This window comes from Nansenia antarctica (genome assembly GCF_963989245.1).
Source record: "Nansenia antarctica genome assembly, chromosome: 1".
NCBI classification, from domain to species: domain Eukaryota; kingdom Metazoa; phylum Chordata; class Actinopteri; order Argentiniformes; family Microstomatidae; genus Nansenia; species Nansenia antarctica.
The window spans coordinates 74,737,737-74,754,217 of NC_137674.1; the positions used below are offsets into that span (position 1 = coordinate 74,737,737).

A 16,481-nucleotide genomic window follows, 5' to 3' on the forward strand; every position below is an offset into this window, starting at 1 on the left:
AACACTTTTAATGAAACTAAAAACAATACAGCTGACGTACTACAAGGACATTGGTGATAAAGGGTTGTTTCTCCAGCAGATTCATGAGGGAGAAGGTCAAGTACAGCCAGGGGGGCAGTAGTGAAGCCCTGTGAGTATCACACACATCTGTCAAGCTGTCAGTTCTAGAAAGGTCTTAGAGCACAGAGCATGATGTACAACACCCCAATTGATTCAATTCAGTCTGTGTAGGTTTCTCTTTGGATGCAATACCAACCCCAGATGTTAATGTGTGATGCATGTACTGTATAGTGCTGAATGCAATATAAGGCATACTAATATCACATTAAGCAATCCCCGGAGTATAATTTCAATTATATGTCCTATATGTATATATTTTTTTCTTATGTTTAAGTACAAGCAAAAGGAACTGTTGTTAAAAAGTTGTTAATATGAAAATGGTCAATCGTCTTTTTTTGTGTTTACCTATATACATGACCAAATAATGTATGTAGCCTTTCACAGTACCGTTGCAAAGTGTAGATGGTGATTCTTCTGTTACTAAATGCCTTAGACGAGGGACATTCAGCCTGATCATTAAAGTACCTGGACAATAAAAACAACTTCTGTTATCATTTCACTAACATTCTGCTGGTGTGACACCTTGTCAAGAGTCAGTTCTTTGTGATTCATAGGACGACTGTGTGTGTAAAGCCATCATATTTGGACATTGAAGCTACAATCAGAATTGTCTCTATACTCCAGCTATTTGGATTTTAACTTAGATTACAAATATTAGGGAAAAGTACAGCTCACCACCAATTGATTATTATTTTATATTTTTATGTTTAAGCATGTATCTAGCCCTACCATTTGAAAACATCTAATATTTCGACAAATTAATTCTTAGTACCTAAAGTGGTCTGAAGGTTAGTATTTGGTTCCATATTCTATGCAATGACTGCATAAAGACTACTTCAAGCTTTACTGCCCAATTATTTAGAGGGAACAGTTTGTCATAAAGGACACAGAAAAACAAAGAAAGTTAGCAAGAAGTATAATTTAATAACCTTCAGAAGCACCAGGAGCATAACTGAAATGATCAAAACTCTGAAGAGTACATTGAACTGCTGACATTATTCTACATACATGAGTTTCAGTTGAGGAGCCGTTAACATCACATGAAAACTTGTTACAAATAACTAAAGCTGTACAATTTTCCTAAAGGTAAGTAGAACATAATATGTGCACAGGGTTGTTTAAAAATCACAGCAGAACCGTTAACCCAACAGAGGTAAACACTCATCTATACAAAACAAAAAAAGGTAATTTTGGCTAGAAGCCAGCCTCTTAAAACACCTAATACTCAATTTAAAAAAGAGAAATTAAGTAACAAAAAAAAAACACAACTTTATTTTTGTGTGTACAGTGGCACAGTGCTGCCAAGCAAAAAAAGAAAAAACTAATCCTGTAGTTTTTGAGAATTATCACATTAATAGGAGATCACATTAATACGTTTTTACTTTTAAACATCTCGTTAATAACAGAAGGATTTTTTTGGGTGCTTGGCAGCACTACACCACCATATCTTTGCACTGAAAAGACAGCCGAAACTGGGGGATTGTGGGGAGGCGGCTAAAACCGCCGCGGCGCTCCTTTGAAGGGCTTGAATCCTCCCACGCTGCCACTGGACATGGAGCTGTTGGTGATCTGTACGATTCTGTTCATCCCAGAGGAGTGGCTGGAGAGACAGGAGGGGAGAAGACAAGAGTGTGTGAGACGCTGTACATCATGGGCACAAACAGTGTCACATAAAAGCTGGTTGATGCCTTCAACGTCCAGTTATCAACTGAAATCATCGGAGGAAAGAAAGAGTTTCTGCAGTCATAAAAAAAAACGTCCCAGTACATACTTACAGTCTTAAAGACCACATCAACTAAGCTGTTCATACCTAGAGTGTGGGGCCATCATGCTGCCGCGGCTCTCCCCCATCCTGCGGTTGTCAGGGAAGCCCCCTCCCTGGGACCCCGCCCCGCCATGCCACTCCTTCCTGGGGCCCTGGTCCCGGCCATGACGCTCCACCACCACCTGTCTGCCAGAGCTGAAATGCTGGAGAGAGAACCGCAGGAGGGAAGAGTTAACCTTCCAGAAGACATAATCCACTAACCCTAACCCAGGTCACGTTCATGCAAGTGCACCAGCATGTCCAGTGCCCCCCCCCTCCCCCCCAGTAGGAGCATGAGTCCATGGAGTGGAGGTGGGGGTGAGCGATGAGGCGCTTACCTGGTCTCCCATCACCATGGGTCTGCCTCCGTCACGGCCGGTGAAGCTCGACCTCCCGCGGCTGGCTGAGGAGCCTCCCCTGAGGGCGGGCCCGGGGCCGTCCCTGCCTGAGCGCTCTGGGCGCATCCGCACGGCCGCGCTATGACACACAACCACAGGCAGGCAGGGTTACAGCCAGGTCAATGTGACGGAGGGCAAAAGAAAAACAAACAAACAAACAAACAAACGTATGGACCAAAAGAAAATTCTTCGTCTATCTCTAGAACCTTGATCACCCCAGCGCACTCTGAGCATCCTGTCTGTTCTCACCGTATGTCTCCCTTGTTGGCGGCCATGCCGCCGCCGCCACCACCACCGCCACCACCGCCACCACCGCCTTCGTTCTTCCATCCTCCGTGCCCGGTGTGAGTGTCCCTGGGGGAGCGGGTGTGAGACATGCCAGGCATGGGTGCCCTCCCCCCGGCCGGGCGTTCGGGCATGGGCACGGGCCGTCGCTCGTCTCTGTCGCGGATCTCCCGGCGGTCCGTGTCCCGGATGTCTGCGCGCGGGGGCGGCGGAGGCTCGGCCCGGCGGACCGTGTCGAAGTTCTTGGGGTAGCGCTCGAACCCGGAGCTGTCCCTGCGAGCGGCGGGCCGGTTCTTCTTGGCGTCTGGCTCGCCGTCAAAGCGGTTCCGCCTGGACGGGATCACATGGTTGAGTCAACTTTGCACTCTGTCATTACGTATGAGCATCTGTGTGTGTGTGTGTGTGTGTGTGTGTGTGTGTGTCCTGGCAGGGTCTACCTCTCAAAGGTGTTGGTCACCACAGCAGCTGCCTCTGGGAAGCGGCCTCTCTCTCGCGGGCTGAACTCAGCGAAGCGGTTCTGCTGGCGATTGTTGTAGTCGGACCCCTGGTTCAGACGGCCCTCGGACTCCACTGGGATCTTCTTGTTGCCGTTCCAGTAGGGGTCGTCCCTCCGGCTGAAACACGGATAGAAGCAAACGTTGTTACATTGGGTGACAGTAAATAGTTTGTTTCAGTTTTCAGACAGGCGGGAAAGGTAGGAAACCGGTTTCTACGTCCGGGGGGGGGGGGGGGGGCACGAAGACAGGGCATTACAGCACAAGCTGATCTGTCACGAATCGCGCGACCTCTTCCCGATCCACAGCGTGGCGATGGTGTGTACCTGTGGTCCGCCTCGCGGCCTCTCTTCAGGTTGTTCCTCTTCTCCTGCTCGTAGCGAAGCTGCTCCTGCTGCCTCCTCAGCTCCTCCCGCTCACGGGCCATACGCTCCGCCTCTTTACGCCGCTCCTGAAAAAGAGAGAGAGGGAGGGAGGGAGATCCCCCCGTATTAACTTGCAAGAACGGCTCATCTTTCAACGAAGCTCAATTATTTTAACGTCAACCAGCTACGGTTGTGGCCCTTGGTTGTCGAAATGCAAGGGATGTTGAGCTCCAGCATTGCTTATGCACCTGCTCTATGCGGATCCTCTCTCTCTCCAGCCTCTCTCTCTCCATGCGCTCCCTCTCGAGCTTCTGCCTCTCCTCCACCAGCCTCTGGCGTTCCCGGAGCAGGTTCTCCCTCTCCTCCCGCTCACGAATCAGACGGATCCGTTCCCGTTCCCGGCGTTCCCGCTCTGCAATCTCACGCCGCCTACGAGGACAGAAACCCACAGGTTGTCGCATTTCGTTGATTCTTGTAACGATTCGACACCTGTTACGATTGCAACCGTTTACCCTACGGTTGCACCACCATGTGAAGACAAGTCTACAGAGAGCCCTGGTTCATGTCTGAGTTAGTGTGTCATTAGATTAGATTAGATTAGATTCAACTTTGTCATTGCAGAGTACAAGTACCAGACAACGAAATGCAGTTTAGCATCTAACCAGAAGTGCAAATAGTGATATAAAACATGACAGTGATAGGTACAGTATGGCAAGTACGGTAGTTAAGAGGTATATATATACAGGAGAGGATAGTAGTAGGGTATGTACAGCAAGGCCTATGCAGATGTATAAATAGAGGCTATCAAAAAGAGGTATGTACAATATGCAAAAATAGGTATGTGCAAAGGCAGTATTCGTTAACAGCAGTAGTGCAAAGGGTAACTGAGTGTTCACATTGACCAGGGATGTGTGCAAACAGCAGCAGTGCTCCAGGGTGTGCAAGGTTCAGGCTCACCTGCGCAGCTCCATAGCCCTGCGCATACGCTCCAGTCTGACCAGCCGCTCACGCATCCTCTGCTCCTTCATCTTCTCAAAGGGGAGGATGTCTTTGCTGCCTCCCTTGTTGGGGAACATCCTCCCTTTGTCTCTCATCATCTCAATCTAGGGAAGAACAAGCACATTGAAGTGAAGATGAAAAAGAGAAGTCACATTAGATAACAGTTTTTTTTTTTTTGCTTTATTTAACCAGATATGAGACTCATAACAACAAAAGTCAATTGAAAAACATCCTAAAAAATACAACATCACAAATACAGTATATAAAACAGGGACCAGGGGAGGATATATTAAAAGCATGTGCATTGATCAGAGACTATATCTAGTAATGATAATAAAAGAGGGTAACGAGATGAATGTGAGTTTTAGTGTCTTTTGCATCTCATTCCAGTCAGTAGGGGGCAGCAAACTGGAAAGAAGGCCAAAGGAGGTGGGGATGACCAGAGTGATGAATTTGCTGGAGCGTAGATTGCGTATGCTGGTAGAAATGTTTAGTAGTGAGCGAAGGTACGGTTTGCTGATGATGGATTTATAAATGAACTGATACCAGTGGATCTGTCGCCTGGTGTGAAGTGATGGCCAGTTGACTTGGGAATACAGGTCGCAGTGAGTGTTGAAAAAGGCACAGGTGACAAAGCGGAAGGGCAGTATACAAAAGAAGAAAAGTTGTTCAAAATGCTCACCTCTTCGGGAGGAATTAACCATCTTGGTCGTCGCTGCATCATGTTGGGGGGACCCGGCTTGAGGAAAACAGAGGTACATACATTTAACACCCTGCACTGACAGCCTTTGAAAGCAATGTTTTGGATCCACAAACTTCCAGAGGACAAAGTGTCTACTATGTTACCTTGTCAAAGTACCGTCCTCCCCCCCTCCTGAAAGGTGGCCTCATCTTATTGAAGTTAAGCTCCCCTTTGGCGTGATCCATCACCATCAACTTGCCAGGGCTCTTGGTCCCTGCACAAAACAAGAGAAGAAAGGTTGTCAGTTCAACTACCCATCAAAGCAATACTGAAGTTTAACCAGAAGGGGGGGGGGGGGGGGGGGCAGACATACGTCCATGCTTTTTATCGTCTTTCTTAGAGGCATCTGTGCCAGAGCTGGTTGAAGCTGCGTCAGATTTAGTACTCTTGGATTCTTGTTTCTTGGACGAGTCCTTACTGTCTTTATCCAAAGGCTTATCAGACTTCTTCTCCTCTTTTTTGGAAGATGGTTGGGTTCTGTAGAGCAAGAGAGCGAGAAAGTGAAAAATGAATGTGTTATTTCTCAAACAACCACTGAATGGACACTTGGGTTATCTATTACTCCCTCACTCACTTGCTAGTTGTCTTTGTCCCTGTGGTGCTGCGTTTGTCACTCGATGACTTGCTGGAGCTTGTTTTGTCCTCCAACTCCTTCTTTGAAGGTTCTTTCTTGAACGGATCACTTTTAACCTGAAAAGACAACGCCTTTATTAAAAACTTAAAAGCATTATGACTGTGTTTCCATTAAGTGAAATACAAAAAGCCTCAAACCTTTATTCTCCTCACAATGAATACAGTAGAGCGCATGGTGGGTCAGAGACGAATCATGCCAGCCAATGTTTCTCTGGCCAAAGCTACACTGACTGACTGGCCTTTCAAACTGCAATCAGAGAATCCTCCCAGAGTTCTGAAGGTTCTATGATGTCACAAAACGAATTCCTCATTCTGGACATTCTAGCCAGCAAAGTGCATAGCAACTGTCCTGCATAGCAACTCACCCTTTCAACAGATATCTGCTGTCCATGGAGGTCTGTGCGGTCAAGGTGGGAGATGCACCTGGCCACCTCTGCACTGGAGGACATGGTCACCAAACCATAACATTTAGCTCCGGGACTGCGAGCGTTAGTGACCACTTTGGCACTAAAAACCTGTAGGCAGCAAAGTGTGGACTCACTTTAGCGGCAAAAGGCTTCACGTGGTGCTTGCATTCAGGAAACCAACAGAATTTGCTCTTAGGTCCATGAAGTTAAAATGGAATACTTTGCACAAAGCACTCGCCTTTAAGGAGAGTACTGTTACCCTCATTTGAAATATGTTTAACAAAGACTACAGTGTGAGACATTGTAGAGGATTAGAAAGGGCTCCAGGCTTACCTTGCCATATTTGCCAAACAGGTTCTTCAAATCAGCTGCCTTGGTGTTGGAGGAGAGGCCGCTCACCCATATGTTTCGAGTGGAGCTGCTTGTACTGCCACTGCTGGCACCTCCTGAAATCGGGACATTTTCAACACACACATCATCGTCAGAGCCATGTCCATGCAGGAACAACAACATAAATTACTGGTTATCCATGTGCTTAACAGCTTACCATTAACTAACGCCTGCATGTTCACATGTTTCTTGGATGACTGTGCTAGTCAGGACTCTGTCTGTTTAGTAGTAGACCAACATCCAGTACAGCAGTACCAGGGATGGGAATCGAGAAACAGTTCCGGTTGAGAACAAGGTTCCAAATTATCTATTAACTATCGGAATCGTACACCCGATTCCTTTTATTGATGCCAGCATGTTTTTCTGACACTTGCACGACTCATGCGTCATGATGTCAAACTCTGCGGTGAGTTTTATTTAGTCAAAACAAGGATATGCCACAACGCCTCGTATCCGTTCGTAAACTTTGTTTGAGAAAGCTGATCGAGTAGCATGTTATCTATTTAAGTCAAACGAAATGCAACGTGGATTCTATATGGTAGACGACCTACTGCCACTGAATAATAACGCACCCATTGACACTTTGCGCTCCGTGCCAGGTAGTGCTACCGGTGTTAACGTTTATTGTCTTAAAGTTAAATTAAGTTACATTTTATATTTGGTTCAGGCTCATTCCCTTTTGAAAAGGAGTATTGTAATTTATTCAAATGTTACTAGGCATACATGCCTATTTTTCTAAAGAATTGTTTGTTTTAGTCAGTTTTAGACTTGTTTTATTATAAAGTTATATCCTTTTAAGAAAAGGATCACTGTAATTAATTTTAACATGTTCACAATTCATGTAGAATTCAGACATTCTACACAAGAGATAATAAAACTGCTGCGTTGAAAACCTGTGTCGGCCTACTTTTTTGCCCCCACACAGAAAATTGATCAGGAATAAAGAAGGGAATCGATAAAGAATCGGACCGTTAAGCAGAACCGATAATGGCATCAATAACATCAATTCCCATCCCTAAGCAGTGCACAAAGTACCTCTACCTCTAATTGAAAACCTAATCTCAGTCAGCTTTAAAATGTACTGGGGCAAGATTTGGCCTATTGGCACTTTTCCACTACCGTACCGTACCGTGTGAGCCCGTTTTTTTTTGCTTTCTCCACTGCCAACCGAGCCATACCGGGCCGAAGTACCTGTGCTGGTTTTAGCTACCCTTTCTGACTAGGAGCGAAAGGTACCATCCCTGCTAGGCTGTGTGTGACGTGTGACGCTGCAGACTGTTGATTAGTCAATGGAAATCGTGACAACATCGTCATCCCATGTTCATAGAGTTCACCGCTAACCGCCATTTTTAAATACCACAACAGATTTCGCTCTCAGAAAATGTCATTTACTTTTCCTGTAATTACTTATTAATAAAGATTTGAAAAATTATGGTAACCATATTATTATCTTAGTTTAATGTCATTTCAATGCATCATAGAACTTTTCTTTACAACAAGCATAACAAAGAAATGTGCTATTATGGCGATGTGCTGTGCCTATGCTAGACCATTCCACAGTCCAGCGCGCTTCATCATCCCCCTTCTAAAACTGCCATCCCCCCTTTCCATCCCTTATGTCATTTTATCAATGAACGTGGTATTACTGCTATTTCAACATTTAGTTTTGCCGTATCGTTTTTGGAGTCGTGTGGTTGGCGATTGGGTGCGTATTTCGATAACGATGGCGCGGACACCTACACATGTATGCTGCCGTACAAAGGCAAAAGGCCAAATATCCTGTCTCTACTGTGTTGTATTTCTGAGAAAATAGGGGTCGTATTTTACAGTAACTTCAAAAAAGCCTAGACAAACCAAGGCAAACCACAGCAACTTGAGTTGCGGTATTCTGACTTTGTCTTGCTGCACTGAACTGCGGAGTTACTGTAGCGCACTGCAAACTTACTGTACTCTGCCTTTGGTTTGGAACACTTAAAAAGTGAGGTTATACTTAGCTGTAGCCCGCTAGTTAGCTTACAAGCAAGTGATTACGAAAACAATCTTGACAGCAGAACTGCTCCCAGACGCGATCAGAATTGTAAAACAATTTACAAAGGGAAATAATAGCCATATAGTTGGCCAGCCAATGATCTGAAATCATGATGGCAAATCCTGACACTGACAGCCCAGCATGACAGACAAGCTAACGTAGCCAGTCCCACACTGACACACAGCGCTGCCTTGCCCCCTGGCAGACAGACACATCCACATTAATATGTACAAAGTATAACCTAATATAAAGCCATAAAACTGCCACATATCCAGTGATCTGCCTGTAACTATTTTGGCTGGACAACAAGAAAACTTTGAAGTCATTTTTCTCAGTTCTGCACTCTGTGAAGTTACTGCCTTTTGCCTTTGTAGGGCAGTATTGTGGTTTACTTAATACTGTTCAGCTGCACTTGAGGTTACATTCAATGCATGAGGCTAAATAAAATTATGAAAGCAGCAAGCAACAGGCACGTAACATCCATATGCTGTATAAATAAAGACTACCAGCAAGACACCGGAGCACTCATATCTATAACAAACGCGGCGATTGTATGAGCGCCCCGGCGTCAGTCCAATGGAAGCGTCAAGCACAGTCTTTCCGTAGAAATACATTGCTACGTCAAATACATCACTACATCACGTTATCTAACGTTACATGTTTTAGGGCTGATTTGTGCATGATAGTGCTGCATTTTGACATCATTCTTATCGCCCCTTATCCCCCGTTGAGCTGTATAGCGGCACTTATTAAAGTGAAGTGCTCTTATGACACTTAACTCCTCCTACTGTCCCGGGTCGCTCCAGGTCTGTTGTGTATAATGGAGAAGCATTTCTGGTACGGGTAGGATACAAATACAAAGTACGGTACGGGTAGGATACAAATGCATGCCGTACCGGTCTGGTCAATGTAAAAGCGCCATAAGTGTCTTGTCTGATCTCTGTATGACTCATTTATATTTTATGTATCCTTTGATTTTGGTTTTGTTTAGTTCTATCTGGTATGTATTTATGTTATGAAAAAACGAATAACATTTTAATCATTTAAAATAAAAAAATAAAAAAATCTACTGGGGCAAGGAAACACTGGCAAATCAGCAGATTCCATTGGTAAAGGTCAAATTCCAAAATCAATTGTGAACTATTTCTGCCACATGAACATTAACAGAGCTTCACCCAGAGCATTCACAGAGTTTCTCCCAAGTTCATATTTCATTTTAAATGAAATACTATATAATTATAATTCACTTGTCTTTCCAGTAATAAAGGGCATTCTTCTACTCATTTGTGATGTTAATAAGAGAGGACAAACACTTACCCTTCTCATCTTTAGTAGCCTTTCCATCTTTGTCCTTTGAAGAACTACAAAGCAGATTATGCAACAATAAACAAGAGAGACAAGAAATGAGTGCCAACACATGACAACCCCTGCGGACTTACTTACACCAGGTCAAACATCATGTTAAAGAAACAACACATTTTGTTCTTTATACAAATAAATCCCCACAGGCAAGGCTTGCAATGGACAAAACTCCCATAATGGCTTCTTTCATTGCTTTTCCACGGGTGAGAGATGGGGTCAGGTTCTCTGCCAATTTATTCCCTGGACCAATGAAATCTTCAGAAATGCGCTCTCGACTTCACAGCGAATCATTTCATATGTTTCACCAAAAAAACTGACATCACAAGGACTACTGCTCTTTTAAAATGCCCTACATGGGAACTGGAAATGGCAATAAACGTGCTGGAAAGGTGAAAATAACAGGCGTGTTTTCATCTCCAGGTTAATGCCACAAATTACCCAACTTCAGAAAAACAAATGAAAGTAACAAATGGCAGGATTAGGTACATCAATGAACATTTCTCTTAAGAAAAAAATAGCAAAAAATCTTGAGGCTACCCACAATGCTGCGTTCTTAGTGAGCTGGAACTTGGTAGTAGTATCTTAAAGAACTGACATAGAAAGACAAACCTCTTTGCTTGACCTGATGCCCCAGTGGACGAGGGGCCTTTCTTCCCAGAATCCTTGTCTTTGTCTCCCATTTCAGCTTTCTTCAGAGAGGCCTCTCTGCTCTCCTTCTTGGAGGGGTCGGCCTTCTGCCCGTCATCTTTCTTACCATCTTTATTGCCCTCCATCCCATCCAACTTCATGTTTTCCTCTGGACTCATCTCAGCAGAGGCCTCTGGCTCGTCACAGCCCTTGTCTGCCTCTGAATCTGGAAGTTTCACATGTTTACCTGTATCCAGGAGGTCATCGCCATCAACATCCAACGTGATGGCATCTTCATTCTGGATTGTGACGGATATGTTATCATCCTCGACTTCTTTCGTGCAGGTGGCTTCCGTTTCGATCTCCGCCACTGGGTTGGGCTCAACTTCTGTGTCAGCCTCAGGCTCTGGGTCAGCCTCGGCCTCTGGGTCAGCCTCTGGGTCGGCCTCAGGCTCGAGGTCTAGGTCAACCTCAGGCTCTGGGTCAGCCTCGGCCTCTGGGTCAGCCTCAGGCTCGAGGTCTAGGTCAGCCTCAGGGTCAGCCTCGGCCTCTGGGTCAGCCTCGGCCTCATCTTCAGCCTCTTCCTCTGGCTCAGCCTCAGCGAGGCCATCCTCAGAAGGGGAAGCTTTAGAATGTTCACGAGTACCCTCATCTGTATCAGTTAAATCTGAGGGATTGAATAAGGATAAAACATGGCAAAAAAACAACACAATGTTTAACATAGACATGTGTGTTACTTGACCTAGAAAGTAGAATAGAAAGCAAGTTTAGTATTAGTGGTCATCGATGGGCAGAAACCACAGGAACACACAAAACATACATTCCTCATTGAAAAACGGTGGTGCGTATTCAGTAATCTTCATGTCATTTTCATCACCAATACTTCTATCACAATCCTTACAGTGATGAATTTGCAATTCCAAGCTGCTCTCCAGTGCTCTTTCTGTGTTGGAGCTCCTTTCTTCTGTTTTAATTGAGGGCATTAGTTCAAGTGGAGGGGAAAGGGGCATCTGTCCAATTTCTTCGATAGCAAAAAACAAAAACATGCATGCCCAAAGCCACGGAGGTCATGTTCTGTCTCATCATATGGCCAATCGACTGTCCAGGGCCCTCATCACAGTCTTTAAGGCCATGTCCCATGTCTTCTGTAACTCATCAGCGATTGGGGAAGGTTGAACAAAAAAGTGGTGTAGGATCTTGCTAGTTCATGTCCTCAGAAAAGGTGTCTTCTTCTGGTCTAGACACCTGGTCATTTGGGCATGCTCAGTGGTGAGGTCTTCCACTCCTTCTTTGACCTCTGTGCTGCAGCCAGGGGGGGCAGGAGGAGGGTCAGCCCCGATGGGCAGGGTGAGTCCCTGGTGGCATCTTCTGCCCTCTCTGCATCTGGCTCATCTCAGTGTTCTTCCCTCCGTCCGTGCAGGCCCGTTCCTCACATTGACGCAGTCTGTTGACTCCACAGCTCAGTCGTGAGGGACTGTTCCATGCAGTCTATAGGATGGAGCCCTTATGTCACTCAAGACCTGGAAGAGTCCTGCTCTTTTCCCTCAAAAGAGTACTGTGACAAAAAAGTGTAGGTGCAAGAGTCCTCCGCAAACAGGACATGTACAGAGTACTGAGAGCCTCCTGTGTGTCTGTTGAATTCATGAGTGACAAGTCCTGAATAGGTGGCTGAGTGTATAGCCAGCCAGTGAGCTGACGCAGGAAATTAAGGAGAGAGAGAGAGGGTGCAGCAGTTTCCAGTGTTCAAGCAAAGGTTGCCACCTGCAAAAAGAAAATCATTACAAACTCAGAGTGTGAGCACAAACATACCTTTTTCCATCTCATCGTCTTCTGCATCCTGAAAAAATAAAGAAAAAATGAAGATCAATACAAAATGTATTTTTTCTCATATTCATTAAAGCCACCATATTCTTCTTCTTCTACTACTATATTCATAATACTTGCTTGTATACATCCCAGCATATTGACCTACTTACTATTAAAGCACTTTGAACTACAGCGTTTGCAGAAAAAGCACTATACAAATAAAGTTATTCTTATTATTAATCATTGACATAATTAGTCCTTAATGCCTTATATTACTTTACTGTGCCTTAATGCCTATTGTGATTGTTGTTATTATTCTCTTATTTCTCTACAATACACTGTTGAGAGATTGCTCATCTCAATCATGTCATTGTACTGTTCCCATCTGTGTCCTGTCCATATGATAAATAAACGTTTATTTATATTAGATGTGGACTCCTCTACTGTGGTCAGAACTCCGTCAGACCTACTGACAGTGAATATTGTTTATACAACAGTTAGTTCCGACCAAGTCATTTGATTGGACAAGAGGCATTCCATGAGTTACGATATACAGTATAACAGCACTGGGACTTTTAACTATATGCATCACTACGCCGCACAGATGTTCTACTAAATGACCGTTAATTAGACTACATGTTTGTGTTCAGGTTACTAGGCAACAGTCCATTTGAAGTTCAGTTGCGGAACTATTTTTTGTTTATTTTTATGATTAAATAAACAAACAAATCATAATCTGTTGTCGCTTATTACTGTTAACGAATAAATCGCGCTGTAGAACTGTTGTATAAAAGCAATATCACACTCGAGGTCGTGCTGTTATACTGCGGCCTCGTACCTACGACCCAATCACAGCCGTGCTGATATTCAGTATAACACACTCCCTCTCGTGTGATATTGCTTAAATATATTTTTTAAGTCCATGGTTAGGGTCCAGCTCAAATATGCATGCTCTTGTTTTGACAAATGATAGTGTGTTTTGTACTTTACTGTGTTGTATGTGTGTTGTACTTTACTGTGTTGTATGTGTGTATGTGGACATGGCATACCTGCCGAAGAGACCTTGGTCTCAGTGTATTTTCCTTGAATATATAAAGATTAAATCATATCAGTATATAAAGGTAAGTAATAGTGCTTAGCGCTCCGCAAACTGTTGGTTGTCTCTTATCAAATCTAGCTGTGAAAAGCATGTGGGGAAACAAACATACAAAGGCAAAGACTATCAAAGCAATGAATATTCATCCCACACTCACCTTGGAAAAAGATTCCTCTTCCATTGTGTTGTCATTGTCCGAGTCCACTTTCTTTCCTGAACACATTATAGAAGTTGTACATCATACAAACTGGAGGAAGCCACACAGAGCAAACGTACATGATACATGTTGTTAAATATTTAGATGACAGTTTAAAATGTACCTTTGGCTTTGGCATTTTTTCTGGTGGGTGTGTCCACTGTGAGTGGGATGTCAATGTTCTCTGGATCTCCACCTTCATCCTCAATGGCCTGAGAGAGAGAGAGGAATTCACTTTAGAGAACACCAATCAATTAACATATTGACATTGGGCAAAAATACATCACAAATACATTTTAACATGCAAATAGTACGAACTCTCTTTAGCCTTTGCGTTATAGTGATGTGACCGATTTCGGGGCCAGTCAACCTGCTGACTGGAACTAGACGCTACCGCTGCTTTGCAATGGCCGCCCGCGTGCACGAATGTAGCAGATTGGAAAAACAAACAACGTCGCAAGAGCAACACAATTCATACATTATTTATTCGCTTCCACTATGCACGCCAATACGAAACAAAACAAAATATGCAAAATATATCGTTAAAATCATTGATAAGTCGCTAGTGCAGGTAGCAGCTAAATCAGCTAGCTAATACGTTTGGCGGAACAGCAGGCGAGGACGGCCTCCACATTTACACGGGCTCATTTTGCGGTCCCCAATGCCATAGCGCAATATGATCAACGTTACCTGTTTCAGTCTGACCATCAGAACATTCTTTACACCTGCTACATCTAAATTCCTGCGCTTGAGTTCAGATTTTAGATCTATAACTCGTAAATCAGATATTTTCTTGGACTCCATTGAAATGGCACCCGACGCCATTTTACCGCTGGATGTTGTTGTGCCGAAGAGACAAGCGCGCAGCGCAAATCATGCCAGCGTAGCTATGACGTATGACGCACGGTACGTAGCTGACTGGGTCCAGCGCGAGCGATCAGAGGGATCTGATTGAGAAGATTGTTGACGGTTGTTGACTACACATTGTAGCCCAAATAATACTTTAAAAAACAAGATCACTTCGACTTCTGTATTGTTGTAATGTAATGCTCCTGTGTATCAACATGTATGGTGACAGCAATAAATAGTGTTAGAAGTTAACAGTCACAGTCAGGGGCGCCGCTAGAGATTCTGGGCCCCATGACAGAATATCATTTTGGGCCCCCCCACCTAAACCACCCATCAACCTAAACCCAGTTGAAGTTGATGAACTATTGATGCACTGCAAGAAATCCAATGATGGACATCTTTTGTAAATGTAATTTAAAATTACAGTTAATACAGGAATCAACAATTCAGCAAAGAAATCTCAACATTCTTTAACTTATTAAATTAAGACATGAACAACACAAGGACAAAAGTATAATTAAATGAAGATTGGAACCCAATTATAAAAGTATAAATCACACAAAAAGTAAAAAATATAATTTTAATGGGGTGGTATTGTGTCTAAATAAATGTAGATCTTGTAAAGATCAGTTGGCCATAATACTGTCAGGATTAGATCAATGAAGAATTACAGCAGAGATATTTACTGACTCAGCATTGCTTGTTTCACACAAAGACAAACGTGTCTTATACAAGAGGGAGCAACACAGACATGGTGCCAGCGAAATTGAATAGTGAAATGGGAAGATTTTTATTTTTACACTGCGGCAGTACTGTGGAATAGTATACCTGGAGAGCTAAAAACTATATCTAGCCTAATGCACAACGAGATGGGAGTAAAGAGATCAAATCAAATCAAAGCTAAACGCTGGGCCTTCTTAGTAGCAACATCTTTAATAAGATCCTTGAAATCTAGTGATGAAGCCAACTTGCTGTGCTGCTGTCATTGTCCTTTGTCACTTCTTGCTCTTCTTCTTCTGCCCCTAATTTTAATTAATTTTGCCATTTAGCAGACACTTTTAATCCAAACAACTACGAATTACAGGGGCATTCCCCCTGGAGTAACTGAAGGCTAAGTGCCTTACTCAAGGGCACACTAGTAGTGGTGTGGCTTCAGGCGGGATTTGAACTCACAACCTTCCGATCCCAAGTCCAACTCACTATCCACTACTAGACCACCACTACCCCTACTAGACCACCACTACACCACTACATTAACGTCCTTATGATAATAATAATAATAATAATAATAATAATAATAATAATAATAATAATATTATTTATAAAATAAATAAAAAAATTTTTTTTTAAAGATTCTCATGGGCCCCTGTCAGTGCTGGGCCCTTAGAATCGTCCTAACTTACCACCCCCCTAGCGGCGCCCCTGGTCACAGTATAGCACATACAGAGACCCATCCCACCCTGAGAACGAACACTTTGCTCGGCTGCCCTCGAACAGGCGGTTCAGGACCATGTTCGCAAGGACAAACAGACTGAAGCTCAGCTTCTACCCCAGGGCCATTCAGGCCCTGAACACAGCAAAGACCTAGGTTCTAGGCCCTGGACAATCTAGACAAATTGATGGCAGCTACTAGATTGAAATCAAGTGTAATACTGAAACACAAATGTGTACATTTCAAACCTGCAAACTGCGACACTTTAAATGAATGTGCAATAACACTATGTGCAATATGATAACCCTAGGGTACATAAGGTTCAGAGAATAGGAAATGTTAGAATAGGTATAACATAGCATAGAGTACAGCACAGTGTTTTATTTGTATAGTATAGTATAGTGGATAGTGTACATAGGCTTTATTTATGTAAACCAGCTCCTTTCC

General features: G+C 43.7%; 1 protein-coding gene across 1 annotated transcript; it reads right to left on the bottom strand.

Annotated features, from left to right (window-relative positions):
- Positions 1–1,029: 1,029 nt before the first annotated feature.
- On the bottom strand, positions 1,030–14,578 carry sltm (SAFB-like, transcription modulator; the record flags this gene model as incomplete). Its single annotated transcript, XM_080550427.1, has 20 exons — positions 1,030–1,720; positions 1,931–2,088; positions 2,263–2,401; positions 2,572–2,937; positions 3,045–3,221; positions 3,428–3,552; positions 3,715–3,895; positions 4,424–4,569; positions 5,148–5,204; positions 5,312–5,421; positions 5,521–5,684; positions 5,782–5,897; positions 6,206–6,355; positions 6,581–6,693; positions 9,984–10,027; positions 10,638–11,322; positions 12,465–12,492; positions 13,715–13,770; positions 13,878–13,965; positions 14,444–14,578. 20 exons carry the CDS (start codon positions 14,576–14,578, stop codon positions 1,615–1,617), a joined length of 3,144 nt encoding a protein of 1,047 aa, XP_080406553.1. The 3' UTR covers positions 1,030–1,614.
- Positions 14,579–16,481: the final 1,903 nt, after the last annotated feature.